The 27758-nt window shown below is 46.8% G+C and overlaps 1 protein-coding gene across 3 annotated transcripts in view; it reads left to right on the plus strand.

Moving 5' to 3' along the window:
- ALK (ALK receptor tyrosine kinase) overlaps nucleotides 1–27758 on the plus strand; it is an 815814-nt gene that overhangs the window by 688476 nt on the left and 99580 nt on the right. For all 3 annotated transcript variants that reach the window (XM_045054731.1, XM_045054732.1, XM_003984359.6), the window contains 3 exons: nucleotides 407–538; nucleotides 8000–8131; nucleotides 10436–10536. In XM_045054731.1, the coding sequence (XP_044910666.1) occupies nucleotides 407–538; nucleotides 8000–8131; nucleotides 10436–10536 (365 nt within the window). The remainder of the gene's footprint in view (nucleotides 1–406; nucleotides 539–7999; nucleotides 8132–10435; nucleotides 10537–27758) is intronic.

Genomic DNA, 27758 nt, shown 5'->3' on the forward strand with positions numbered 1-27758 from the left:
CTCCAGTGGTACATCTGGAGTCAAGAACTGTGGGAGATACACTGGACCAGATATGCCCCAAACCTGACCTCGTGGATATAGCTGTATGTGTGCAGATGAGACTACAGGCTCTCCACCTGGCACACTGAAGCCAGCAGTGGAGGACCCCAGAGTGCTGGGGGGATGTGGACCTACCTAGGCCCACTCTGCTATTCACCATCACTAGAAAGTGGGGGTTTAGGGACAGGGTGTTAGGGCTTTGCCTTCCTCGTGGCCTCCTGGTGTTGGTTGGCCCTGCGTGTAGCCAGATCGGGCGTGTCAGCCAGACCTTGGGATGTGAAGGGCAGGGCAGAGTGATGCTGTCCCTGAGCCTTCCCACAGCGCCACCTGAACTGACCAGGGCCATGTGTCTCTGTGTGCTCTCCAGGAACATCCCCGGGCTCCAAGATGGCCTTGGAGAGTTCCTTCACCTGCTGGAATGGGACAGTCCTCCAGCTCGGGCAGGCCTGCGACTTCCACCGGGACTGCGCCCAGGGAGAAGACGAGGGCCAGCTGTGCAGTGAGTAGATGGGGCTGCCCCCCACCCCAGCCCAGCCCGCACCTACACCCCCCTGCCCCCATCACCCCGGGCACGAGAACTTAGACACCCTCCCTTACACCCAGTGCTACCTGTGTGCCATCAGTGACAACTTCCAAAAGCTACACAGTCTCCAAGAGACAGAGCTAAGATCTGCATCTAGAAACAGGAGCACAGAATTTAAGAACCAAACAAGACTGTGTAGCTCATGCTGTCAGCATCCCTGTGGCACAGAGAAGGTGTGCAGGATAAAGCCTAACTCAGGAACGTGAGCCCCCTGTGCCCAGACTCCCCTCCCTTTTCAGGCCTTATCTTCCACCACCCACCTAGCCCTCCAATCCTCCTGGTCTTCCGTGTGCCTCAGCGCCTGCTGGATCAGACCCCTTCCCCGCTCCAGCACACCTCCATGGCTTTGCTCGTGCAGTACCCCTGGCCAGAGTGCCCCTTCCTCCTTGGGTCACCTCCAGAGTCAGTCCTTCTGGGAAGCCTCCTCTAATGCCTCCCACAAGTACCACGCCAACAAATACAGCTGGCTTTTCCACTCGACTCCCTCCGTTGATGTATCCATCCATCCACTGCGTGTCCCTTCTTTTTTATTAACAGCTTTTTAGAAATACAATTCATATACAACTTACCCACTTCAATTGGACACATAAGTGTTTTTTAGTATAGTCCCAAGGCTGTGCAACCATCACCACAATCTAATTTTAGAACATTTTTATCACTTCAAAGGTAACCCCTAGCAATCTTTCCTCATTTCCCTCCAATCTCCCCTCCCCTACTCCCCCCCCAGGGGCCGCTAGCCCTAAGCAACCCCTAATCTACTTTCTGTTTCTATAGATTTGCCTATTCTGGGCATTTCATATAAATGGAATCATACAATATGTATTCTTTGTGATTAACTTCTTTCACTCGGCATAATGTTTTCAAGGCCCGTTCTTATTGTGTCGTGTAAGGATCTCATTCCTTTTTACTGCCAAGTACTATTTCATTGTATGTCTATTAGCACATTTTGTTCATCTATTCATCGGTTGATGGGTATTTTGGTTGTTTCTACTTTCTGGCTGTTGTGAATTATGCTGCTTTGAACATTCCTGTACAAATTTTTATATAGACAGATGTTTTCTTTTCTCTTGGGTACATGCCTAGGAGTAAATTGCAGGGTCAACTCTGTATTTAACATTTTTTTCAAGTTTATTTATTTATTTTGAGAGAGAGAGAGAGAGAGAGAGAGAGTAGGGGAGGGAGAGAGAGAAAGAGACAATATCCCAAGCAGGCTCTGCACTGTCAGCGCAGAGCCCAGTGCAAGGCTTGAACTCAACAAATCATGAGGTCATGACCTGAGCCGAAATCAAGAGTCAGACGCTTAGCTGACTGAACCACTTGGGCACCCCTGTATTTAACATTTAAAAGAACTTCCAGGCTGTTTTTCAAGGTAGCTACACCATGTGACATTCCACCAGTAATGTATAAAGTTTCTAATTTCTCTACATCCTCATCGACACTTATTGCAATCTGTCTTTTCATTTCTGCCATGCTAGTGGGTGTGTACCTATTCCATTTCCTGGAGGTGGTTTCCACATCTCTCTCCCTCACCATGGGCAGATTGGATCTGTTTCTCTTCCCCATACCAGTATCTCCTGGCACAGCATAGGTGGTCACTATTTGTTGATTCAGATGACTAAATGAGTCAGGACACTTGGTTTCCATGGACCAAAGCCAACTGCTGAGATTTCACTGATAGCTGGGGGCAGGGTTAGACTCCCAGCCCAGTGCTCATTCCACCCGAATCCGGTGTTCTCGGCAGCTGCCTGGTTACGAGTATACACTCGAGAGGTTTTTACATTTATGCCAGGGAAAGCACAAACACTTATAAAACACATATATTGTGAGCTACAAAATGTACTAGAGCCCACAGCAGGGATGAATAACAGGCACCTGTCTTTAGACTGCTGAAAATCCAGCACAGGGGAAAGGACCGAAGCCACAGAGTTGCAGTAGGGAAAGGATGTGGCACATGCATGCCTGGGGTACTCTGGGGCCCAGACACAGGAGCAAATGCCTCGCCCCTCAGATGCACTGGCCCTAAGACATTGTGGCCTGCAAAATAGCTTTAAAAAGTTAACAGTATCCCCCATATCACCTGCAGGACAGGTTTTCCCTTGGGGGAGAAAAGGTTTTATTTATTCTCTTTTAAATGAAGCAATAAAGAAAATCCATTTTTCAATTTGAAAAACTTCCTTTTTAGATAAAACTTCCCAGTGAAGTTTTCCAATAATGATGGAATTGTGGTTGTTTAGCTAAAACTCAGTAAAGACTTACAGGTAAGCCCTTTGTTTATCCCACACTGTTCCTGGCCTTTCTTCACAAAGCTCTCACTCGACATGTGGACCAAAATGAAGCCAGCTCACCCATGTTGTCCTGGGCAGGGGTCTGCTTGTGTCTCTCTAGTTACTGGTCTCTGCAGTGTTTCCAGCAGTGCATCTGAGCTGTGTGATTTTGCTTTTGCCTTTTTAAAGTTTTTTGATGCCCACTTCCCAGCTGGGACACAGGTCAGGCCAGCCATGCCCTGGTTTACAATTGGGAAAATGAAAGCACAGAGAAGGTAATTGATTTGTTCAGGGTCACACAGCATGTCAGGAGCAGAGCCATGATTAGAGTGATGAGTCTGTGGGATCCAGCCCATTACTGTAGGCTCGGGGCATTCTCTTACCATTCTAGGGCTGCTGTTAATGGATTTCCAAGGCCAACTCCAAGCTTGAGGACAGCCTGGCTCCAGAATGGAGGGCAGGTTCCTGAGGCCCAGAGACCTTTCCAGCCACACTTGAAAAGCTGCTCTGACCAGCTCTCAGAATGGCAGTTCTACCCTGGAGAAACCCCTACTGAGTTCTTTGCTACAGAAATCAGTTGCTAGGAAGAGAAGTTCAATTCAGAAGGAGGGTTATTTCGATCTTTTTGCCACTCTGATCTTGGCAGTACTCTTAGCAAATATTCTTTCCTTTCTAGTGTGTCCCATTTTGTCTGGCATTTTTGCAGTTTTCCCATCACATTGACCAGTGTTGATTCTAGAAAACATCCCCATGAAGAAGAAGAAGAAGAAGAAGAAGAAGAAGAAGAAGAAGAAGAAGAAGAACACTTATTGAGCATTTACTGGGTGCCAGATACTTTTCATGTATGAATTTATTTCGTCCTCAGAACAATCCTATGAGGTGCTACTATACCCTTCTTAGAGATAAGGAAGCTAAAGTCCATGAAGCTGTTAGCCAGCGTGAACCACTGCAAGCCAGACTCATTTGTTATCTGAGTTTCCAGTGGTTGATTATGCAAGCCCAACACTAGCTACGTATCTACCCAGGAAAAAGAGGAGGAAGGGAAAAAGTCAGGGAAGGTCCAGGGCTCTGCCACCACATTTCTAAGTGGGGGAGAGGGGGCCTCAGATCATTTATCTTCACCCTCTGGGCCTATTTTCTCGCTGTAATATGACTTGGAACATGACACCCACTGATGTCTTGATGTTTGTGATGCATTTAGGACCTCATCCTTACCAGGTAGTCTGGAACCTGTTAGAATGTCTTCTCTGGGAAGCTGGCCACCCAAGCCTTGCTGGGAATGTCCAGTTCTAAGGAACCTGCATGAGGGTCATGAATCTCTAGCCAATGCAGTCAACTATGTCCTGCCATGGCTGGAATTTGGGGGGAGTGGGGGGAGTAGGTTGTATGCCATCAACCCCAGCCTCAACTCCCCACACTTGCTCCAGAAGGAAGTCCACACACAGCTTCATTCAGATTATTACACTCAACCTTGAGCAACATTTCAAGCCAGGATAAGTGGGAGACCTGACATGGAGGTGGCAGTGCCTTGCCCTTCTGCATCCAATCATGAATGTGTCCATTCACACCACATCCTTCAAACCACAAACACATGCCATCCTCCTTCCTGCTTTCCAGTTAAGCATTGCTGATCCAAGTGAGGTATCCCGGAACACTGGAACCCGTAAAAGGGTGTGTTGAGGGTTCCCTGTGTGTCAAACAACGGCTTCAGTGGTGTGGGATGCCCCAGAAAAGGGTCAGGTGTCTCCACTTTGTCCCCTGATAGGTCATTGACTCACTTCCCCTTCACATAACCAATAATCTCATCTGTTTGGTGGGGATTCTCTTCCTGACAGGCAAAAGCAATTTTTCAAAGTTTATTTCTTTATTGTAAAATAAAACATGTTGGTTGTAAAATATTTGGAAAAACTAGAAAAGTACACAGGAGAAAATAACTACTGCCTCTAATCCTCCCTCTCAGACATTCAGAGATAACCATAATATGATGATGTATTTCTTCTAGCATTTTTTCCCATGACTCTATATTTTCATGGAAATGTATAACACGTATTTATCAAAAATGTTAACAGAGCTGTCATGCAGGAAGGAAAAGAAGTAGTGTCATTTGGCCTGGAGTTTACACTTGGCAGCTTCCTGTAACTTCTGCTGAGGCCACATCTTCGTGACCCTACCAATTTGTCTCTCTTACAATGGAATCAGGTGTCATAATTGCCAAATGTTGCAGGATTGATTGATTGACCCCCACATAGCCTGACTTGGCCATTCAGCCAGTGAAGTAAGAGGATCAGATAGGGCAGTGCTTCTCAGCCACCAAGGTGCCTAGGAACCACCTGGAAAACATTAAAAATGCAGATTTTGACTCAGTAGGTGGTGATGGGGGTGGTGGACCTGAGATTGCACACTTCTAACAGTTTCACCGGTGACGCTGGTGTGGCTGGTCCTTCAGCCACATTTTGAATAGTGAAGGGTTAGATGCCTGAATCCACTCCCCTTGTATTCAGCAAAGAAGTATGTCAGTCCTACAGCATGGCAAGCGCTGAGTAGGTGCTTGGGGTGAATGAGAGGAGAAAGGCATCATCAAAGGAGTTGAAACCATCGTACTCAACTCCGTGTGCCAACGTTGTGCTCAGCCATTGGCCCTGACAGCAGTGTCCCAAACCTGGCCTAATCCATCAAGGGTTCTGATGTCCCCCACCCCACCAGCTTCCTTGGGAGTGGCTTCTCCCTGAGCACACACCTGCTGTGCTGGCAAGTGGCAGTAACCCTCTCCTCCTGCACCCCATCCCACTCTGCAAGGTTTTCAGGATCACATAAATTGTCCACCGACCCAACTATTTTGTCTAATTCCTCTTTATTCAATCAGCCGTAAAGAAAGCGGCTTCCAATCCCAGCTCACCCTGGATCCTGTGCAAAGCTAGGACAAGGGTGGGCTTCCAGAAGGTGGAGAGTGCCAATGGCTTTCCTCATTCCTGTTCAGGTGGAAGGCATAGGCAGAGCTACCATGGGCATTTCTAGAGAGGCAGCTGAGGGACCTGTCTCTGCCCCCAGGGCAGTGTTGGCTATGTCAGTTCATCCTCTGACAAGGTCCCCTGAGCCAGGAGTGAACAATGACTAGTAATGCCACCACCACTCTGTATTTGCTCAACTCTGTTTACAAAATTCCACACTCTGCCTTATTTTACCCTCAAAACAGCCCTGTGAAATAGGCACTACTATTACCCTATTTTACAGATGAGGGAGCTAAGTGTTTGAGGAAAAGAAGTGCCTTGCCTAGAGTCACCAGCAGAAAGCAGCAGGTTAGGGCTAGAACCAGGGATCCAGATCCCAGGACCATTGAGGTATCGACATCCATAGTTGGGCTGACTTCTCTGTCTCTGCCTTCTAAAAGGGGAAGGAGGGAGTGATAAGCTGTAAAAGGCTTCAACCCAGCTCCTTCTTCTACCAGGAGCCATTACCTGCTAGAATCTTCCATCATGGTTCCTGGTTGAAAGCACACTTGTAAAGGACGCTTCATGGAAGGTCACTTCCAGCTACCAGTTAGTTTTTGCAAAAGAAGTGGATGTGGGGTCCCTTGAGGGGGCATAAAAAATAAAACAGAAAGATCTCCTTAGCTTTTGGATTTTTAATCAGAGGAACATGCGGGGCTTGGGGGAAAATGATTTCTTCAGGGGGGTATAAATGGGAAGAGATGCTCAAAGTCAGTGACAGCCGGTTTTAATTTATAATTCTGCCTCTGTGTGAAATGCACAGAGAATCAGGGGGAAATGAGTAATAATTCACTAAGGTGCTGTCACAGCCAGGAAGCGTTAGGGCCCTCTTTGTCAGCCTGCCATTGCCGGGAAGGCTGAGACAGAGGAAGGACACAGAGAGCAGTGGGTCCAGCTAGAGCGCCTTTCCTCCTGCTCAGAGACTTAGCCCTGCTGCTTCTCCCCAGCCTGGCCTGGGGCCGTTGGTGCTATCGGAATAGCCTAGGATGGCCCACCAGCTCCTCGGGGCTGGGTGCCTTCCCTGCAGCCATTCTCTGAGCAAGCTGCAGAATGTGAGTTCTCTCTGACCCTCTTCTCCTTTCCTCCCCCTTCTGAGGGCACCTGGGAAATATATGCTCATAAAGCTGATTGTGGCCTTTTCAATGGGACCTGAGGTCAGCTTGATATAGAGAAAAGGGTAACAGGGCCCTTTATGCTGAGTCAACAGATGATATAAAAAGGCCCCATGGCTGGCATTGCTTGATTGGGATAAGGTAGGTTAGAGCAGTAATAAGCCATTCCTAAATTTCAGGGGCTAACATAACATTGACAGTACCTATGCACCAAAGCGGGGGGCTCCACAGGATCTCTCGGGGCCCCAGGCCCCACCATCTGACAGCAGTGGTCTCAGGGACGGGAATGCCCCTTGGCCACCTGAGCAGGGAGAGAGAGACCAAAGAATTGCACAGGGGCTCTCCACAGCCTCCATCCAGAAGAGACACACATCACTTCTGCTCACATTCCATGGGCTGGAGCTATTCATGTGGCTTCTCTTAATTGGAAGGGGGGTGGGAAAGAAAGTGAAACAAATAGAAAATTTGAGCAATATGTGTCTCTGCAGACGGGGGTGACTTGAAGGACGCAACCAACTCCCACCAACTCTACCCCTGCCACCATCACATTCTTGTCATTGTGTCTGCCATCAGAAATCTGTTCCAGTGCCTTCTCCTGGGGTAACATTCGTGCTCGATCAGAATAAGGAGCACAGATTCAGAAGCAGATCTTAGGGCTAGAGCCAGGGATCCTGTGTTACCTGCTGGCTGTGTGACCTTGGTCAGATTGTTTAACATTCCTGAGCTCTCCTCTCTCACATATAAAACTGGTTTATCCCCATGCTGCCACACTATTATTTCTTTTTACTGCTATTTTATTTTCTGAAGATCAGAAAAATTGTAAACCTTCACATGTACCAGTTAAGGACTGGGGCTTCTTTTCATTGTCATCAGTATCATTAGAATCAAGGGTCCAGCTAGGGAGCTGTTGTTGATAAGGATACTTTGGTCATGCCTGACTCATCTTACTTGACATTGGCATATTTTGCTTTTAGCCATCCTGGAAATGACCATATCCCTGTGCTCTTGTTGCAGGTAAACTCCCTGCTGGGTTTTACTGCAACTTCGAAGATGGCTTCTGTGGCTGGACCCAGGGCACGCTCGCACCCCACACCTCCCGGTGGCAGGTCAGGACCCTGAAGGATGCCCGGGTCCAGGACCACCAAGGTACTGCTGCTCTTTTCCCTTCCCCCTGGTGCCCATCTGGCCAGACAAGAGATTTAGGGCACCACCCCAGAGAAGCTGGAGCTCTCCACCCCTGCAGGGTGACCTCCCCACCCCAGCGCAGGTGACTGCCCAAAGCTTGCCTTGAGGTGTTCACACACAGTTCCCTCTTCAGACCTCCCAGGCTTCAGAATGATTAAATCAGGACAAGGTAGTCTCCCCTTTTGTTCCCTAAGATGAGAATCTGGATGAAGGATTAGCTAAAAGATAAGAAGAATAGTGGCAACAATAGTAATAATCCATTCATTCAACAAGTGTTTGTTAAGGACCTACTATGTGTCTGGCGCATAACTCACTGAGAGGTAAGGAAAACTCTAGCTCTCTATGGGGAGGCTGAGGCACAGGGAGGCTTTATGTCATTGGGCCCAGGGTTGTGCCCTGAGAATCTTGCCCCACATCTGATCTGTTCCCTGGAGCCCAGCTTCCTCAGCCATACCCACCATCCTTGCCCAGCTCAAGCTGGCAACTCCCACACTCCCAGTGCCAGAGCCTCTCCTCCCCCTGCCTCTGCTTGGCTTCCAGAGGGCAGGGACCTCCACACATCCAAGAGATGGCCACCCACACCTAGGTGAGCTGACTCCACACCTGGAGACACAGGTGGGTCATGGAACAAGGGAAGGCCTGTGAGGCCAACACAGCTCCCAAGTTCAGGCTGCTGGAGAAGCCAGACCACCCGTCCACGGGCCCAGCCTTGGGCTGTACCCAGTACTAGGCCTGAGCAGGTCCTATCCTATCCTCTCTGCAGGATAGAGCTGGGCTTAGAGGCGGGGGCTCTCTCTCTCCTTCCCTCCCCTGCATTTGTCTGCTCTTTGTGGAGCTATAGTCCCGTGTACCAAATCCCTCTCTCCAAGCAAAGATCATACATCTTTGGATCCCTTTAAGAATTAATAATGATGATGATGATGATGATTAAGGTGTGAGAGAGAACCATGTCCTGATCAACCACTGGGGATCCTAGAACCCGTGCGGTCCTATCCTGGCTAACTGCTCCTGAAAGAGCTGGCTTTGACCGTGAGGAAGCAGGCTGAGTTACCACAGCCCCAGGAGAGTTCTGCAGGCCCCTCAGCAGAGAGAAGGCCCCTGGAGCTCCCGTTTCTCCTCCTGATCCCACACTGTATCATCCTCAGCACCTTACTGAGGAGCAGAGAACAGACACAGAGCTCGAAGTCAGACATGATCGTCATGTTTCTGCTGTTTGGAAGCCCCCAACAGCACCCATAGCAAATAAGCATCCAACCCTGGCTCAGTAGCTCTAGGGACTGGGCTTTCACTGCCTCCTAAAGCAGTCCTTCTGTCAAAGACCAGTGTTCCTTTCCTGGAGAGAAGCTCCACCACTCTGTAAATTCTACCCACGGATCATACTTTCTGTCTCCTGGAGCCCCACAGAACTCAACTACTCTCTGTCTCACCAAAGCAGCTCTTCAGATATTTGAAGGCAATAGCTGCTACCCACCCACCACAGGAGAATCTTTCTCTCCCTAGTCACAGATTCTTCCTCAAGGATGGGCCGTATGCCCTCTAGGATTGCTGGCTGGTCTTGGTTACTCTGCTCTGGACCCACTTGAATTTGTTACTTGGTAGTAATCCAATATCAGACTTTGCTAAGAAAGAACAGCAGAACTGAATGAGTAAAGTCCTTTACAGGGTTCTGTGACACCCCTAAAAGGCTGGGGGGAGTGCTCTGGCTCCCATCTCCATAGCACTGACCACCTACAAAACCCTGTGTAGTTCCTGGAGATTTACAGTTGCTTCTTCCCTGCCATGTGGGGTTGTTGGGGGTTTATGTTCTCCCAGATTTTCAGGCAGATACATGCTTAGAAAACATAAGAAATATGACTTCCTGTTCATGTCATAGGGCACAGGATGACCTGGTGGAAAAAAGTGAAGGTCATGGAGACCCCGGGAGGGCAGAGGGCCAACAGGACTGTAATGGGGAGAGGAGGAGCTGGGAGAGGTCAGCGTGCTTCAGGCTGCTCCTGGGCTATGCGCTAAAGCTGGTGACCTTGGGAGGTCAGGGATGCAGTAGCCCAGATGTATGGTGCTGGGATATTGCAGGGCATTTGGAATGAAGACCTTTGCGTGAGCCAAGTTTTATTGATGGTGACAAGTAGGCTGTCTTATCCACTGGAGGCAGCAGAAAACTGTGTCCTCAAAGGTGTACCACGCCTAAAGAAGAATGGGCAGAGCCCCAAGGCCCTTCAGTGCATGAGGGTGGTGCATTTCTGACTCTTTTTCTCTCTGCCCCAGGCCATGCTCTGTTGCTCAGCACTACTGATGTCCCTACTTCTGAAAGTGCTACAGTGACCAGCACTACGTTTCCCGCCCCGATGAAGAACTCTCCATGTGAGGCAAGTCTCAGTGCTCCCCTACCTCCTGGACTTCTCCTCCCACCCCTCACCTTGGGCGCTTCCAGATGAACCCAAACATCAGCAAAGTAGCCTGGATGGTTGGGCTGCTTGTGCTCCTGGGGGGAGGATACGATGGCATTTTTGTCATCTTTGCAGAGAGCATGCACCAACATGGTGGAGTCCCATCTGCAGAGAATCTTACCTCAAACACCCATGCTCAGCCACACTGAACTCTTTGCAGCAGGGCCTTGATCTAAGCAAACCCAGAAAATATTTCCAAAACATAACAGGGGAGGGTAATAGTGATCTACAAAAGACTTTCTACAATATCAAGCTCTTGTAATACGTTTCAGATTTTATAGAGCATCAAAAATTTGATCTACATCAATTTCACTAAGACATCAGTGGCATTCAGTAAGGTCCCCTCCAAAGTCACTTACCCAGATGGTTCCTATGTCAGTTACCTTTTTAGTGTGGTAGGTCATAATCTCTAGAAAACAAGAAATGCGTTTAGACCCCAAACACGATCCAGTGATTCAACTCATGGACTCTGGAATCAATTGCCTGAGTCCCAGCTAGGCTCCACCACTGACTGGCTGCACAATTTTCTTGGGCAGTTAATAATCTCTCAGGGCCTCAGTTTCCCCACTGTAAGGTGAGACAATAGGAGTGCCTACTCTAAAGAGGAGAAGATTAAATAGGTTAATACATATACAGGGCTTATCACGGCTGCTGGCACATCATAACCATGACAGTAGTTAGCCAGCAGTGCCCGGCACCCTGAGTAAACATAGGTAAGGAGGATGGGGGAGCCAAAAACCAGATTCTAAGTTCTCAGAGAGCTCTGCATGCCCGTGCTTCTTTGCACCACCACACGGCACCACATCGACATCTTGCACTTTGTAGAAAACCAACACATAGTTGAGATTTGGCCAGTCCTCTCTTTCTGGAAACTCACAGGAGAAATCCCATCCTGGCTTTGTTTCAGGAATAGCTATGTGCCCCCTGAGCAATTCGTTTCCTTTCAAGCTATGGACACTGTGAGACTGAGCAGACTTGCTTCCCCTCCGCTGGCTGGTCGAAGCCCCAGGGAGATCCGGGAAACAGGCTTCCGCTGCTAAGGGACACAGCCACACTCAAGCCCTCCAGGCTTTTTATGAAATAAAAACTCACCAGCATAAAACAGATAAGAATGGAAAAGAAGTATCAGTGACTTTTTTTTAATCAGAAGAACGGTCACGTTAAATCTGAGGCTCCCCTTTTAGTAAGTAAATAGGGGTTCACGATGTGTAGTCTGTAATCAGCCTTACTCCTGGTTCGATCTTCTAACTCAACATTTACCCAATTTCTCACCCTTTTCTAGTTAGTTTCTGTTACCTTACTAGATGTTATGTATCTCTGGGAGCCACCTTAAGTCCTTTTTGGAGGAAGTCAGGGCACAAATAAATAGATTCATTACATTAACTTGTATTTGAGAAATCACTCTATCTGATGCAGATTGTAGATTACACAGTGATCACTGATATCTCTCAGCACCCCCCACACCCCAATGCCACCCAGAGCAGACACCTAGAAAGGAAGGCTTCTTAAGAGGAAATCTAAATGAGGAGAGATGGTCACCCTTCCTGAGAGGTCAGGGGGATCCTTAAAAGAATTTGATTTTTAAATATACTCTTCACTGTATTTAACATGAGCCTAATTTTAGAATAAGAAATGTCAAGGCTAAAAATGATATTTTTCAAATACTTCATCATTTCCCTGATAACCTTTGGTTGATCGATAGTTTAAACAGGTGTTTTGTTTTACTGGCCTGTTTTGTTTTCCCTCCAGTCAAATTTGCTCTGGGCTATTTCTGCTATTTCCTGCCCTTTTCCATAACTCGACTCAGCAGGAGTAATGAAGGGAAGGCAGTGACTCCATTCTGTTCTCAGCTCACAGCTAGTTCACATTCAGATTTTCAGACCATTCATCTATTGCTGATGGGTCTTGAATCCCCAGTGTTGGGGTGAAATGTTTTCATCAGAAAAATAAATAACCAAAATAGAAATATGCATTTCCAGGTCTGTAAGCCTTGCCATTTATTTGATTCAGATCCTAAATGCAGAAGGCATGAAGCTGATTTCTTCCTCCCACGTTGGCAAATGTCAGTGACGGGATGTTGCATCACTGTGTGAACTGTGTGAGGTTAACTCAGGGTCTTCAAACCCCACCAGCCCTCAAGGGGCCTGGCTATGGGGCCCAGGTACGGGAAGGGGACACTTCCTGTACCTAGGCCCTACAGGTACAGGGTAGAGACGGGTAAAAGTCTCTGGTGAAGGTCAAGCCCACAGGGACTAAGAGGCTGGCTAAGCTCCAGGGCTGACGCCCACCACTGAGTGTCGTCTCTAAACGCAGACCAGTCCTGGGAGCCCTAGAGTCCCTCCACCTCCTGGGAGTTGAAGTAATTGCAGAATTTCTCAAAATACTCCTTCAAGATACCCTACAGTCATTGGTGAATTCCCAAAAGGGAACTGGTGTCACCTTCTGTGCGTTTCCTTGAAAAATCTAGCTACAACCTGCCTAGTAGGTCTCTGTCTCTCCAGTTCCAGTCACTTGGAAATTGTGATCAGGATGGATTCTTAGGCCCCATCCCAGGCCACTTGGATGACACCCCCGAGTGGGGCCTGGGAATCTCCATTTCAACCCCCGCCCTCCGTGATTTGGAGGCACGCTGACACTTGAAAGTAATTGACCATAAATGCACCTGCCACTTGTGACAGAAATTCATTATGAGTCCATGCAGAGAGTTTTTTCTCCACTACCCATGGTACCAAATAGTGTGACGTAACTTGCCTTTTATAAAGATGAGTCAGAAGTGGTGAGCAATGACAGGGTTAGGGACATAGGTGGTGGAGACAGAAGGGACTGGGAGAGTCCCCCTCAGAGCCCATTTGGAACCAGGTCAGATGCCCACCAGTGGTGGAGACATAGCCAGGATGTGCCAGTCAGCTTCCAGGCTTTTCCAGAAGCACGCCTGCTCCGGCCTCCTCCCTCCAGGTGCCTGCAGTCACCACTACTGGCCTGGCACCTCTTACTGGCTGGCCTCATGCAGGCACTGTCTCCTTCTCCGTCACCCCACACAGTTGCATATGGGGCATGAATATTTAAAGACCTCTGCCTAGCCCAGCCACAAACAAGAGAGAGTATTATATATATATATATATTTTTTTTTTCGCCTCCCCCAAGCTATTCTCTGTGGGAAACTGGAGATCCACTTACAATATTCAGATTTTATTTTATTTTTATTTTGCGGAGCTCCAGTTCAAATAATTAAAGTTGCCACCGGGGAGGGGAGCCTTGTGGTGGCTTCCATGTGCACGCTTGCTGTCAGACCTGCTCTGTCCGCCTTGGCTGGGAAACACACTCGGATGTGTCTAGTATTGCAGCCGCTGGTAATGAAGGGGACAGAGGGTGGCAGGGGCTGTCTCTGCCCCGCCTCCTGCCTTTCGCACATCCCAGAAGCCTGAATGTCTCAACAAGCCCCGTGCGGTTTGAAATTCTATTTTATTTGAATAGCCTGCCTGTGACTAGAATATTTTAAACCATGTTCTCAGGACAGAACAAGGCCTGGGGGGAGGAAAACTGGGCTTCCCTCATTCTCTTTCCCGCTTCAAAACATGGAAGCGGTTTTCCTTCTATGAGCTGCAGGAAGGAAAAGGGCCCAGGAAGTGGGATGTGACCACTTGATTGGTGGCCGCACCCAAGGGCAAGTGAGTTCCTAGCTGCTGGTTTTTCTGACCTTGCCGGAGCTATAGCCACCTCTGCCCTCCCCCCACATACTAGTGCATGCACACAGACACTGGGATCCTGGAACACACCTGGGGCCTTCCTGCCCCTGACATCAGCCCTGTAGTGATAAAGGCATTGGCTTCAATGGGCCTAGGGGCTACTGAGATCAGGACAGAAGGCCACCACGCAGGCCTCCTCAGGTCTGCACGAGCTACCTGGCCTGCAGGGAAGTAGACCTCCATTTGGTGTCATTAAAACCAGGAAATGTGGCCCAGAGGGACAGGAGAGAGCAGCCTGGCATCTGAACTTGCCCTCTTCCATCTGTTAAGCCCTTCTCAGAGCCCCACTGAGAAGGAACCCCCTAGGGCAGGCAGAGCCCTGAAGGCTGGAGGCCAGAGAAGTTGTCAGCAAATTGCTCTCTGGTTGACTCCGTGAGACTTTTCAGGATGGTGGTGATCATTCCTGGACACAGGGCCCATCCTTCCAGGGATTTGGCTGGCAGAGGGTTATCTAGCATCTCACTGTAACTCAAAAGCAAAATAAGGTAGGCAAGTCATGGTTGGTGTTGTTCAGGTTTATTTAGGCTGACCCCAGTCCCTCCCCGGGGTGGGGGGACAGACAAATAGAACTTTCACATAAGGTGAAGACGAGATCTTTTCTGACTACCATGTTTTAAGAGTTTATGAAACTCAACAGCAGAATCCTCCGTGGAAAGGCAAAAAGCAAGGATGAGCAATAGTAATTATTACAGGATAGCTTGAGGTAGAGGAGAAAACAGAACCATAAGGCTCTTCCTTTAGCAGCCCCCACTGAACCCTCGACAAGGGTATTCTCTTCAGCCTGCTTACGGAGCAGATCTGGGTGGGGGCACACAGAGGGCTGCCCAGGGGACAGGAACAGCCCACCCCAACAAGGCAGGAAAGAAATGCACCCAGAGATGCATAGCCAGTAAATAAAAAATCAAGCTCAAACCCAGACCTTGTAGCCTGAGCCTTGTGCTCTTTCTGTCACACTTCCCTGCCCCTGCAGAGGGCAGGTGGTAACTTCTCGGCATGGGAGGAGCTGCCGTGGGCCTCCACAGCATCCCTGAGGACTGGCATTGCTCCTGCCTAAGCAGAACCCCTGCCCACCCCACCACAGACTCCTCTTCTCTGGAGGCAGGAAGGAAACACTGCCCCATTTTGCAGCCCTAGTTACTCAGTCAGTGTCTTCCCAGGCAGAGACCAGTCAATGGACCTAATTCCTGAGCAGCTAAGAGGACATTGTTACTCACCTAGGAGATTCAAATGTTATGTATGCCTTGTGTGTGCCTTATTCTTAGCCCCACATGGTCTCATTTGTTTTAGCCAACGAGGAAGGAAAAACTGTCCCAAGAGGCCTCATGGTCTTGATCCTAAATAAGGTTGTCATTTTCTGGATCTGTTCCACCTTCTGTAGAACATGTGTCCATCTAGGGAGAAGGAAACCCTCTCCTCTCTCTATTCACTCATCCTATTTCACTGCTGACCAGTGAAAGCTGGTCCTTACCAGGCTCCACCCGGGACCAGCCTCTGCCCTTGTATGGCCAAGCAATGCTGCATAGACACCTTGTGGGGGCTATAGTCATCTTCTTTGTAAATACGGACCAGAGCTGAGCTAGGGGGGTGTTCCAGGCTAACCTCATCCCTAGCTCCCCTCTTACAAGCCTGAGCTCCTTGGGTCAGGTGTTTGGGAACTGGAATCCAACCCCCGTCCCACCTAAGGCTGTGACAGCACTGCAGAGACAGAATGCTCACGAGGAAGGCCAGCCCACCTTTGGACAGCTCCAGGCCTCAGCACTTGCCAAGTGGATTTGCTGGGGATTGCTTTCCACTCTGTGTTCCCTGCACTTGTCCTCTTCCTGCTTTGGAACTTTCAAAGAACAGAGGCAGGACTCCATGCTAGCTATGTAACCTCCAGCTGGGCTGTCCACTCTCTGCCCGCAAGGACATAGAGATGCCCCCACAGGAAGCACAGTGCCCTCGGACTCCCACCTGCCCCATGTCCCAACAGTCTCAACATAACCCACGTGCAAAGGAACCCAGCTGGTCACGCAGGGCCAGAACAAAGGAACACCTCCAAGGCAGTGTAGTGTGGTGGGGAGAGCAGAGCTTGGAGGCCACTTAGACCTTGGCAGGGTCCTGCCACTTTGTACCAGGGGGAGCTTATGTGAATCACCTTACCCTTCTCAGCCTCAGGATCCTCTGCAGGACTGTCAGGAGAAACTAGCAGAGGGGCATCAAAAGTGCCCTGCCTGGATCTGGACACATAGAGATGCTGAATAAATGGCACATGTGGCCTCTGCTCCTCTGCTGCTGCTGCTGGTGTTCCTATTATTACCTGACTTTTGTGGTGATTCCAATATCAAAGTCTGGAGTCGGCCTATCTGAGGGTCCTGAGTCTGGAGAAGTTGGCCTCTGTTCCACCCTGGGTGACCTGGCAATAGAAGGGAAGGGGGATGTTGCCCAGCTTAGTGACTAAGGTCCAGGGAAGCTAATTCTCTCCCAGCAGCAGATGGGCCCCTCACCCCCTCCTCCATCCCCACCAGCTCCTCTCCCCACCAGGAAGGGCATGGCGAGCACCCTCTTCCAGTCTAGCAAAAATCCCTTTTCTCCACAGCCCATCCCCACCCCACTCCCACCCTGGCAGCAGACACCCAAAGAGATGATATTGTCACATTTTCACAAATGAGGAGGGAGCCTGCAATCATGCACGGCTGGCTGGCAGTGTGGCCACATGTCCTTAAGACACAAAGGCATCTGCACTTTCCCTGGGGTGTGGGGGGGGGGAGGGTGGGCTACTATGAAAGGGACAGCTGCAGTATATAGGGCATGGCCTGAGAAAAGAGAGGAAGTCACAAAGGCTGGAAGGGAGTCTGGCCAAATGACCCAGAGCAGAACATCACACACCTGCCTTTTCTTTTAACATCTCTTTTTATCACCTGAAAATGGATGCCGGTTCTGCATCTGATCCTCGAATGTGCCTGTTTCTTTGCACTCAAAAACAGGACTCACTACTTACTATTGAATGGCCAAGACTTCAGAAAGATACCCCTGTTTACCCTGTTGCTTTGGGTCCCCCTAGAAAGACCTGGAAGGCATATGTCCCCCAGTTTAAGAAGCCCAGAGGAAGAGCTCCAACCCCCTTTCCAGGGGGGCTCCAGCCTGCCTTTCTTTGAATCTCAAAGGCTTCCTCACCCTGTGTGATCTCACTTCATCCCTCGTGGTCACCATTAGGCCCATAAATGGTGCGTTTTGAAGAGTATCTGCCCTGCCTTGGTCACCTCTAAAGTCCATCTCAACTGTGCCTGTCCCCCACCCCCACCCCACAAGTCACCTTAACTCTCACCTGTGTCTGAAACTCCAGGAGGACCTTAGATCTGGTAGCTCCTCACACCCCCTGTGATGGAGACAGTGCTCTTAAAGCCTTAACCTGGGGCCTAAGCACATGCCACTTTGTATCAGAAGGGAAGGAGGTGGAGGTTAGAAGTGGTTCCAGAAGAATTTTCCAAATGGCTTTTCCACAGACCCACTGGATGACTAAGAGATTTGGACCCACTGTCAGTCTCAAATGATGAGCCCAGACACATGTAATAACATTATACCCATACCCTGTATTAAGAATCCTCTATAATGTCAAAGACCACAGAGCCTGCCCACCTCCCCAGCCACCCTGTGAAGTGAATGAGATCTTCCCCATTCTACAGAGGAAGAGCCTCACAGGGCTTGGAGACACCCCCCCAGTCACAGGCTAATCTACACAGAAACCAGGACTCAAACTGTAGTCTTCTAACTTCAAAGGTATTTGCTCAGCCACTCCCCTGAAGTAGTCAGGGGGTGGCCCCCTCAGGATGCAAAGGGTGGACAGCTGCAGGGATGGGATCAGAGAGGTAGCTTGGAACTTGGCTGGGCTGGATGGGCACGCAGATACGTGGCAGGAGGAGTGAGGGAGGGAAGGTCACAGAGGGCTCGCGGTCGGGCAGTGAAGCAGCAAGTACTCATTTCAAACCCACCATGTGGCCAGTCATGCTGGAGATAGACCACAGGAATCTGGGATCTCTTTGAGGTGTTTTCAGCAGAAAAGTTAACAATACTTGCTTTTAGTATAACAGGTCCTGGTCTCCAGGTTACTCATGGATCACTTGGCTGAATTACATTAAAAAGCAAGCCAAAGTTCTTCACTCTAGCCCTCAAACACCCTAACCATTTGCACTCTTGGGAAAAAGAAACCTTCCTTAGTCTGGGTCTGAGGAAGGGACGCTTCATAGTTGATAAGCCAACTGAGGGAGCATTTTTTAAATATCAATCCCTTATTATGTGGCTAAGACTGTGCTAAGAATGTCACTTGTTTTATCTCATTACCAAAACAGACTTGTGAGGAATCGTGACCCCCATTCACTGACAGAGAGAGACCCTAGAGCCTTGACAACTTAAGTGACATGCCCAAGGTCACCCTGCTACTAAGAGGAGGACCCAGGATTTAAACCAACCTCTGTCCACCTCCAAAGCCAAATCTTCGAACACTAGTTAAGTCACTAACTTAACTCAGGTCACCTGAGTTTGAATCCCAGATCTGCCCCTTACAAGTCATGTGACCTCACGTGAGTCACCCCCCCCCAACTGGGGTAAAACTGGGTATAAACCTGTTGTACTTGCTGCCTGAGGTTGTTGCAAAGACCAAATGAAAATGTAAAAACTCTTTGTAATGGGAGCAATTCTTCTTCTTCTTTCTTCTTATTTTGCACGGGCGGGAAGAAGTCACTCCAACGTGAATTCAGACATTGTGTGTGTTCTTGTTTCTCCTTTCAGTCAATAGTAACATGCGGGCAGGTTGGGGGCATTATTTTGCATAGTGCCTAGGATTAGTATCAGGAGGACATGCCCAATGAATTTGCTTAATCAATCATTAATTAATTAACTAATTACACAGCCCCTCAATTATGAACATGACCCTGTCCCAGGATAGGAGCCAACAAGGACACTCCCCTTGGATTCTCAAGATACCAACAAATGTAGCCCCACTGAGATTTCTGAGCCAAAATAATTCTCCCCTCCATACCTAGAGCTGAGAAGCCACTGGAACCTAGCATTCTGTCCCCACTCATCATGATGTGGTTGACACTCCCAGGCCACATGCTAATGGGCCAAAGTAATCAACAGCAATTGTAATTGCAGTCAGACATAATTAATTTAATACCTACGAGCCATTCAAAATGAATCCCTCTGCTATTACATGATGAAACTGAGGCATAGGAAGAATTGCTGTCAAGGCTCATGGGTGTGAATAAAATCCTCCTGGGCACTTGGCGGAGATTTGGATCCCATTCAGAATCCACCTGCTAATCATGGACCCTTGTGGCCCCTACTGGAGATCCTTATACCACATTCCAAAGTCCCATGCCCAAGGGGGACACCCTGTTGCAAGCACAGACTCTCCCCACCTGTCAGAATAAATACTCCCCAAGTGGCTCCAGGCCCCCACAAACACTCACATGCCTGGGGTCCATTCTCCTTCCACTGGTTGTCTGTAAAGGTTCTAGGACTTCCACTGCACAGTTGATCCTGTTCCCCAGCCAGAGGATTACAGAGCTATTTCGCAGAAGCATCCCCATCACGCACAGAGAGACAGAGGTACAGAGGAGGCTGTTTGCCCAAAATCATACCATCAAAATGTAACTCAAAAGAAAATATCACCCTTTTTCTTCCCATAAGACAGAAAAGATAACTCTCTGAGGAAACTGGATGCTAGAACACTGAACTGAAAAGTTTAAATACAGCATCCTTCACCCTGTCCCTTTCTATCTTTTGTGAGCTGTTTATCTCTAGCATGGTATTGCCTGCTTGCCCTTACCCATACAGGAGGAGAAAACTAACATTGATCAAATGTATTTGGTAGGCTGGTCACTGGGCTTTGTAATCTTATTAAAGTCCCCCAGCGACTCCCTGAGCAGAGTACAATTGGTCCCATTTTACAGATGAAGACAGAGGCACAGATTATACCACAAATAAAGACAGAACGGCTGTTTTAGTTCAAAGCTCATGCTCCGTCTGCATCACTCAATCCCCAGAAGCCCCCACCTTCCCTGGGTCTTCCTCAAAAAGCCCACATATTGCAGGCAAGAGAAACTGATCCTCCCAGAAGGGGGTGAAAAGAAAGCATTTTTTTTCCGACTTTCAAACGACATCAGAACCCTCCCTTGCTGCCACTTTTAATATAGTGTTTATTGTTTTTTCTGATTATAAAAGTGTTCTATGTTCATTGCAGAACATTAGGAAAATATAGGAAGGCATGAAGAGAATTGAAATTGCTCACACTCTTACCCCCCAAAGGTAACCCCTCTTACCACACTGGTGCATTTCCTTCCAGACACATAGACGTAGATTTGAGCAGAGTGAAAAGGGCTTATACAAATTTTGCATCATACCATATAAGTATTTGATGTCTTCTGTATTTATATTTTCTTACATCAGTGTTATTTTTCATCAACATGCTTTTAATAACCGCATATGCTACATTTACTTTATCATTCTTGTTCTAGTTATCAAAAAGTAATGGATATTCATTGTAAAAAAAATTAGAAGAGATTAAAGAAGGAAAAAAAAATACCTGTAATTCCATAACTTCACCAGCCAGGGATCCCACAGTTATTATTTTTTATGTATAACCTTCGTGTTTTCTTGCTGTGTTTTTACAAAGGGGGCATCCCTGGCTGGCTGTTTCTGGCTTTGATGTGATGCCTTGGAAAGAAGGAGACATGGGGTGATATTTTCAGACAGGATATCAATCTTTTAAGTCTCCTACATGGCCAGGAATCCAGCATTTCTTAAGCTTCCATAGTTGCAAGTATTTGCCAGCACATTTTATTTGCTTGTTATCAAAAATCTGCATCTGGCCTGCTTCTTGCTATGTTGGGTTGATTTTTCATTAGGCTATTTATAGCTGGAGAGTTGGTATTTATTTTTTCCAGGTGAAGTAGGAGATGGCATACAAAAACACTGGGTTTTGCAATGAGTCAACACTCTTAATTAAAGTTAATAAGAGACTGTGGAACTCTTATTAATAAGAAGCCAAAGAACTCTTAAAATTACCAGTTCACACCCATACCACAGCCCTGTGGCATCTTAGGTTGGGAAGGAGCCTTTACCTTTATTCTAAGCTTGGATTTCCCTGACAACAACTTCAATCCTGGTTCCCCAGCCACTGCTGGATGACTCCCAGGGTGGGGAATATCAAGCTCATCTTTGAGCATCTCTCTCTATTAGAAAGCATTTCCTTCTGTTCAAGTGAAATACACACTAGAATGTGCATCCTGGTTTGGTCTCTACTGTGGGAATTCAGACAGCCCTTCAGAAAGACGAAGAAAAGTAGCACCTTCCACCTCACAGCATTGCTACATTTGGGAGTGCTGAATGCAGAATGGGCATTATTTGATACCATTGAGTCTCTTTTGTCCCATTTCAGCCTCAGTTCCATGCTGATATTTTTTTAATGGATTCAAGAGATTGTCGTGAAGTTACCACGAGGTATGCATAGCAAACACAGGGCATATTCTAGGCATAAAATTGCAGTAATTACCTCTGGAGGAGGAAAGGGCCATGAGAGAAATAATAGCATTAGGCCTAGCCACAATACTTCTCTTGCTTTACATACAGAACTTTAATTAATAACATGACAAACACTGGTAGCACGTAATTGGAAAGTCTATTGGACCCCATCGACAGGGAGGGGAAAAGGCCCTTGTGAAAGGGCCTGCTGGAGCCAGAAAATATAATTGCTGGTGGCATGCTCCTGGCGTTGTCTCTTTTCACTTGTCCTATTTTCTGTCTGCATATAAAATAGGTTATTAGTCAAAAGCTATCATTTATAACCTATATCTATTGGATGTATCTAGAAGGATCAGCATTTTTATTGTCATGGGCTCCAACAAGTGTTATTTCTCACAGACATTATTTAGGATTTGAATAAGATTTCTCATATTTGCATGAATACACTTGTCATATATATGCACATGTATGTATATACATGTATATATGTATGTGTCTGTACACACACACGATACTAATTGTCTGGCAGAGACAAAGGTTTAAAACCCACCACTTCCCTAATTCCTCTATTCTGAAGGTATGTCTGAGCTAAGATCTTGTTAAAATATAAATTCTGATTCAGCAGGCCTAGGGTGGGACTTGAGACCCTGCATTTTTTATTAAGTTCCCAATGCCAATACTGCTGGTTTACAGACCACGCTTTGAGCAACAAGGATCTAGAAAACCTTCACAACACACCCACAAAAGGTTTAAGTATTACCATAACATGCTACGTGTATGTAGCGTTATAGATATGGTAGAAACAGCACAGACCATAGTGTGGAAACTGGCTCCACAGCATATGGGTCCAGCGACCATGGGTGACTTAACCTATCTAAGCCTCAGATTCCACATATGAAAAATGGGTATGATAATATCCACAGGAAGGAATGTTGTGAGTATAAAATGAGATAGCATATGTACAAGTGCCTAGCACAGCTCTCTAGCATTCAATAAATAGGCATTTAACAAAATACTTTATCCTATAGGTTACCCCGATAGAAATTGGTCCTATTAAAATCGAATACCAAAAGAGTTTTTTGCCCACTCTGAGCACCTGAACTTTAACTCCCAATAGCAAGCCAGGTCTACCTGGTATCAAAGGGCTTCTTTTATCTGGGACTGTATTTAGGAGGAAAATGGAAGTCTTTGAGAGGGCCTTGAACCTGCAGTCTGCCCTGGGAACCGCAAATAGTTACTCTATTTAGATAGAAATACTGTATTTAGATACAAATAATGAATAAGGGATATTCAGAAAGAATTGACATCGGTCCGCCATGTCTAACTAAGAAATTGGTAAGTAGGACCAAGAGGATAGTTCTGGTCCCATTTGTATTCTTAGGTCATCACTGCTTACCCTCAGCCCATGAATCTCTCACTCTCAGGAATGTCCTCAGTCCTGGCCAAATGATGATGTGGCAGGCACGTGAAGGCCCTTTCCTTGCAGGAAAAACACTTCTTGTACACCTTGGTGATTGTGGGCACATTTTAGGCTATTTTTTAGTTATTAAGAATTGCCTCTTACTCAAAGTCTGAGATGAAAATGGACCCCTGACCAAGAAGACCAGGCTACCTCCTGCACTAAGTAGCCCCATCTCTCCAGTGGTCTCAGCCTAGGATGTACTTTAGAATCACCTGGGGAGATTTCAAAAACTTCTGATGCCCAGGACCTACCCAAGACCAATTAAATCAGTCTCTGGAGTGGAACTCAGATATGAGTAGGTGTGAAAACTCCCCAGGTGATTCCAATTTGCAGCCCAGGTTGAAAACCACTGGCTCAACCATTTCATTCACAACATGTGGGCTCTATTTCACATTCTTTACTTCAGTCTTTATGACCACCTTTTAAGGTGGGCAGGGAAGGGATGGTTATTATCACAAATTTGGCTTAAGAAAGAAAATAGAGGCTCAGAGAGGTAAGTGGTTGGCTTAAAGTCACACAATTCATTCACTTCGATATTGGAGCACAAACCCCAAGTTATCCCATCGTCAACAGGTAATGAAACAAGGAGAGTTTGATAGGCCACCCAGGAATGAATGTTGATGTAAAGGGCAATTGCTTTCAGTGCATTCTGGGAAAGGAAGTCATAGGAGCACAGGAACAAGGCTCCAGAGGTTGCTTCTCTGCCGATTCTGATGCAGTAAGTCTGGGATCAGGCAAGAGATTCTGCATCCAAGTTCCCAGGTAACACCAATGATACCAACCTGAAAATCACCCTCTGAGTAGCAAAGCATTGACTGACATTTTAGAGGCAGAATCTGGAATCACTAGTGATAACTACAGGTGAAAAGTAGGCCAAGTGAAAGACCAAAGGTTCTAGACTGCTTATATCTGAGGAAGAATACATCACCTGGATACACCACCTTACTAAACACTTGGTGGGTGAAAAAAATAAATGGCAGAAAAACATACTTTGCTAGCCATTCACTGGCTGCCAGTTTTCAATCTCATTCCAAGCCTTTTGCACCTGTTTCTAAAACTAAACTTTATGGAAACTGAAACAGTGCATGTCTTGGCTTGAGTTGTAGCTGTAGATATATATTTTCTGCTATAAACATAGGTGATGGTATTGTAAGATGAAAGGAAAGTCAAATTTTTAGTTCTATTTGTCTGTAGTTCTGAACAGTTGGATCAAGTGGCCATCTTGACCCAAGTCCTGATTGTCTTATGTCAAGTATCTTGACTTGATTGTCTCATGTTTTAAGTCTTTGCTGTCAAGTGGCTCTGATTACTTCCCTTCTGCTACACCCAGCAAAACTGCAGCTATTCATTTAAATTCTGACTTCCTGGCAAGCTGATAAGCTTCATGAGGGCAGGGAAGGTATATATAATAATGTAGCACAGAGTAGGTGTGCAGTAAATATAGGTTGAATGAATGGATAATCACCTCAAGAACTGGTACCAAGAAGGATCCTGGTAGATCTCCTCAGGAGCTAGTGATGCCATGCCTTGGCAGCCAGTACTGTTCTCAGTTCCCAGGCCTATTGGCCTAAAATATAGTGCAGGAAGATGGAGAAAGCTCAGCAGTAAGCTAGCCAATGTCCCCAGTGTCAATATGACAGGGCCACATCTCACCAACATGCTCAGCCCACTAGCAGACTCTACTTCAGACTGAAAGCTTCTGAAGAACACTGGGAATTGGGCCATTTCAACCACAGCTGGTTAGCTGCAAAATGGGTGGATCCTCTTCCCTTTCCTGGTACCTAACCCCTAAAGTGCAAGAAAGTGCTAAGGAGCTTCATAGGTGGGAAGTTGGTTTCGGGGTCCCTGAGAGGGGACCTGGTGAAGACAGAAGGGTCTTCCTGGAAATGTATACATCTTTATTTATCCTGATATTGATCAGCTCCTACCGCGTGCCCTCACTTAACCACTACTATGAATACAAGATAAGATGTCCCTGCCTTGAAGGGACTTGCCCACAGAGGGAAGAAAAGCCACCAGAGCTGTGTCCCATAATGGTCCCAATAGCCTCAATTGTAAGATTTCAGAGGAGGGGGAGGTCATTTGTGAGACAGATGATAAGAAAAGGTCCGTGAAAATTAAATATTTAATTTTTTTAAATGGTGAGAAGGAAAGAACATGTAGAGGAAATGGAAAGATCAAAACCATAGAAGCAGAAAAATCCATGTCAGGTGCAAAGCTGACATGTAGACTGATGTGGGGGAGTCTAGGAACTAACATTCACTGGGCCCCCATGTGTGGACTACTGGATGAAATCTACTTACCTGTTGCTCTAAGGTAATACAGACCATTTTTAATCACTTCAAAACACAAAACAGGCTTATTTAGAAATCAGAATGCCCATCTAATCAGAACTTTAATCTTGCTTTAAAGTTAGGGCTTATTTCCCTCCCCTCCCCCTGCCACACTTGACCCTACTATAGATGAAAAGCCTGAAATTAGGGAAATGGTGGTCATGGTTCTCTCCCCTTCACTCAGCTTTCCTCTTCAGTCATCTGGCTAACTTGTGACCCTTTAATGCAGGGAAAGGAAAAGAGGCAAAGAAAGCAAAAAGCTCTTACTTGACCAGAACTGTTGTGGTAATCTGGTGTTGGTATTCTCTGGATAGGACAAATATTTAAGGCTTACTAGTTTTCACAGGGGGCACTTTTGTGGTTTCTTTGGAGATCTACATTTCTCCTCACCCCCTCCACTATTGCTAGGAATCTTTCACCTTGACTGGGGCATATGTATCTCCATTCCAGGAGGTCACTTACTCTTTTCTCTGCCCTTGGGCATCTCAAGATGCCTGCAGCTTCTTTCTTCTGAGTTCTATTTACCTCTTCAAGAAGCCCTCTTGGACAAGATCTAAAATGACCCACGTGGGCCGCTTTTTACACAGCTCACTCTAGTCTATGTGTAATGCTCATGCATGTGTGCACCACCAAACTCTGAGAGTGCAAGCCATCCAATGGTTCCACCTTGCCTTTGTCCTGCCATCAGAGCAGCTACCCAAACCCCTGGTTCATACTTTTGATTTTCCAGGTAGGAGTTAGACAGCATTCTACTGAGCTCCCCAAACTGTAAATGCTCAAGGTGGCATAATTAAAACTTCTCTCTTGGGATGAAGAGAGAAACTTCTTTGCAGAAGGGTAAAGTGACGTGGAACTCATGATATACAAAAAGCACATTCTAAAAAACTCTCTCCTGGTATTCAACCACCAACTTTTTAAAAAATCCAAGTATGTATGAGAGATTAAGAATTGTGTAACCTGTTTTCATCCACCCCTCTTGAAAGTCCTACATCATTGTGTTCTCAGACTTCCCTTTGAAGTGTAGTATCTATTGCCTCAGTGCTTCAGCCAAAATTCCTTTTTAACATTTACTACACTATTTGTTATCTCATTAAATTGTCACTGTAATCCTAAACCTATTCCATCTTAATGGAATACAGAACTGCACTTTAAAAGAACCAAAGTGACAACAACAGTTTTTGAATCCAGATCTCTCTAACTCAAGCTTTTAGACCATTCTAGGGTGGAGGATACATGTGAATCAGCATAAGTACTCAATAAATATTCATTGAATGCCTAAAAAGCTGATTTTCTTAGATTATAAAGAAACATGAATGCCTTGATATTAGTTGATAAGGAGAAACCACTGAAAAATCAGTCACAGATGGTAGTGGTAAACAGGAAGATGTGATAGAGACATACAAAAGAAGTTAGAAGGGAGAAAGTAGAGAGGGAGAGGCACTTTAGGAGGCCATAGAAAGAGCTGAAAGAGCAAGCTATAAAGGACATTGTGAGTGCTACTTTGTTAAAGTAATGAAGATAAAAGCTAGGTTGAGAGAATTTAAAGAAAGCATGGGCAACAAGGAAATAAAAGCAGTTACATGCCAGTTATCCAAGATGTTAACATCTGAATGGGGGTAAAGAAATAGGTTGCACATCAGAGGAGCTAGCTGGATCAGGGATATTTTTCTGGGATGGGTGAACGCTGATCTTTTCTGTAGACAGAAAATCTAAAAGGTACAAAGAGTCTTAAGGTGCTAGAAGCGGTTATTGAGAGAGCAAGGACTGGGGCGGGGGAGGGATATGGGAGATTAACATAGAAGAAAATGAAAGATACAGCTTCCTCTAAGACAGGAAAAGAAGAGAGAAGGTAGATAAATAAACACCTATGCTGAGAAGTAGAAGCAGAAGTAGAAGTAGAAGTAGAAGTAGAAGGAGGAGAGGGAGGAGGAGGAGGCGGAGGAGGAAGAGGAAGGGAGGATAGAAGGGAAGGGAGAGAGGGAGGCAGAGAGGCTGAAGTAGATTGCACCTAATAGAGTAAATCTTTATCAGTAAAGTGAGAATCAAAATAACGGATCAGGAGTTGTGGACCAAAAGGTAACAGCATTAGTGTTTGAG

This window comes from Felis catus, chromosome A3, assembly GCF_018350175.1.
Source record: "Felis catus isolate Fca126 chromosome A3, F.catus_Fca126_mat1.0, whole genome shotgun sequence".
NCBI classification, from domain to species: Eukaryota; Metazoa; Chordata; class Mammalia; order Carnivora; family Felidae; genus Felis; species Felis catus.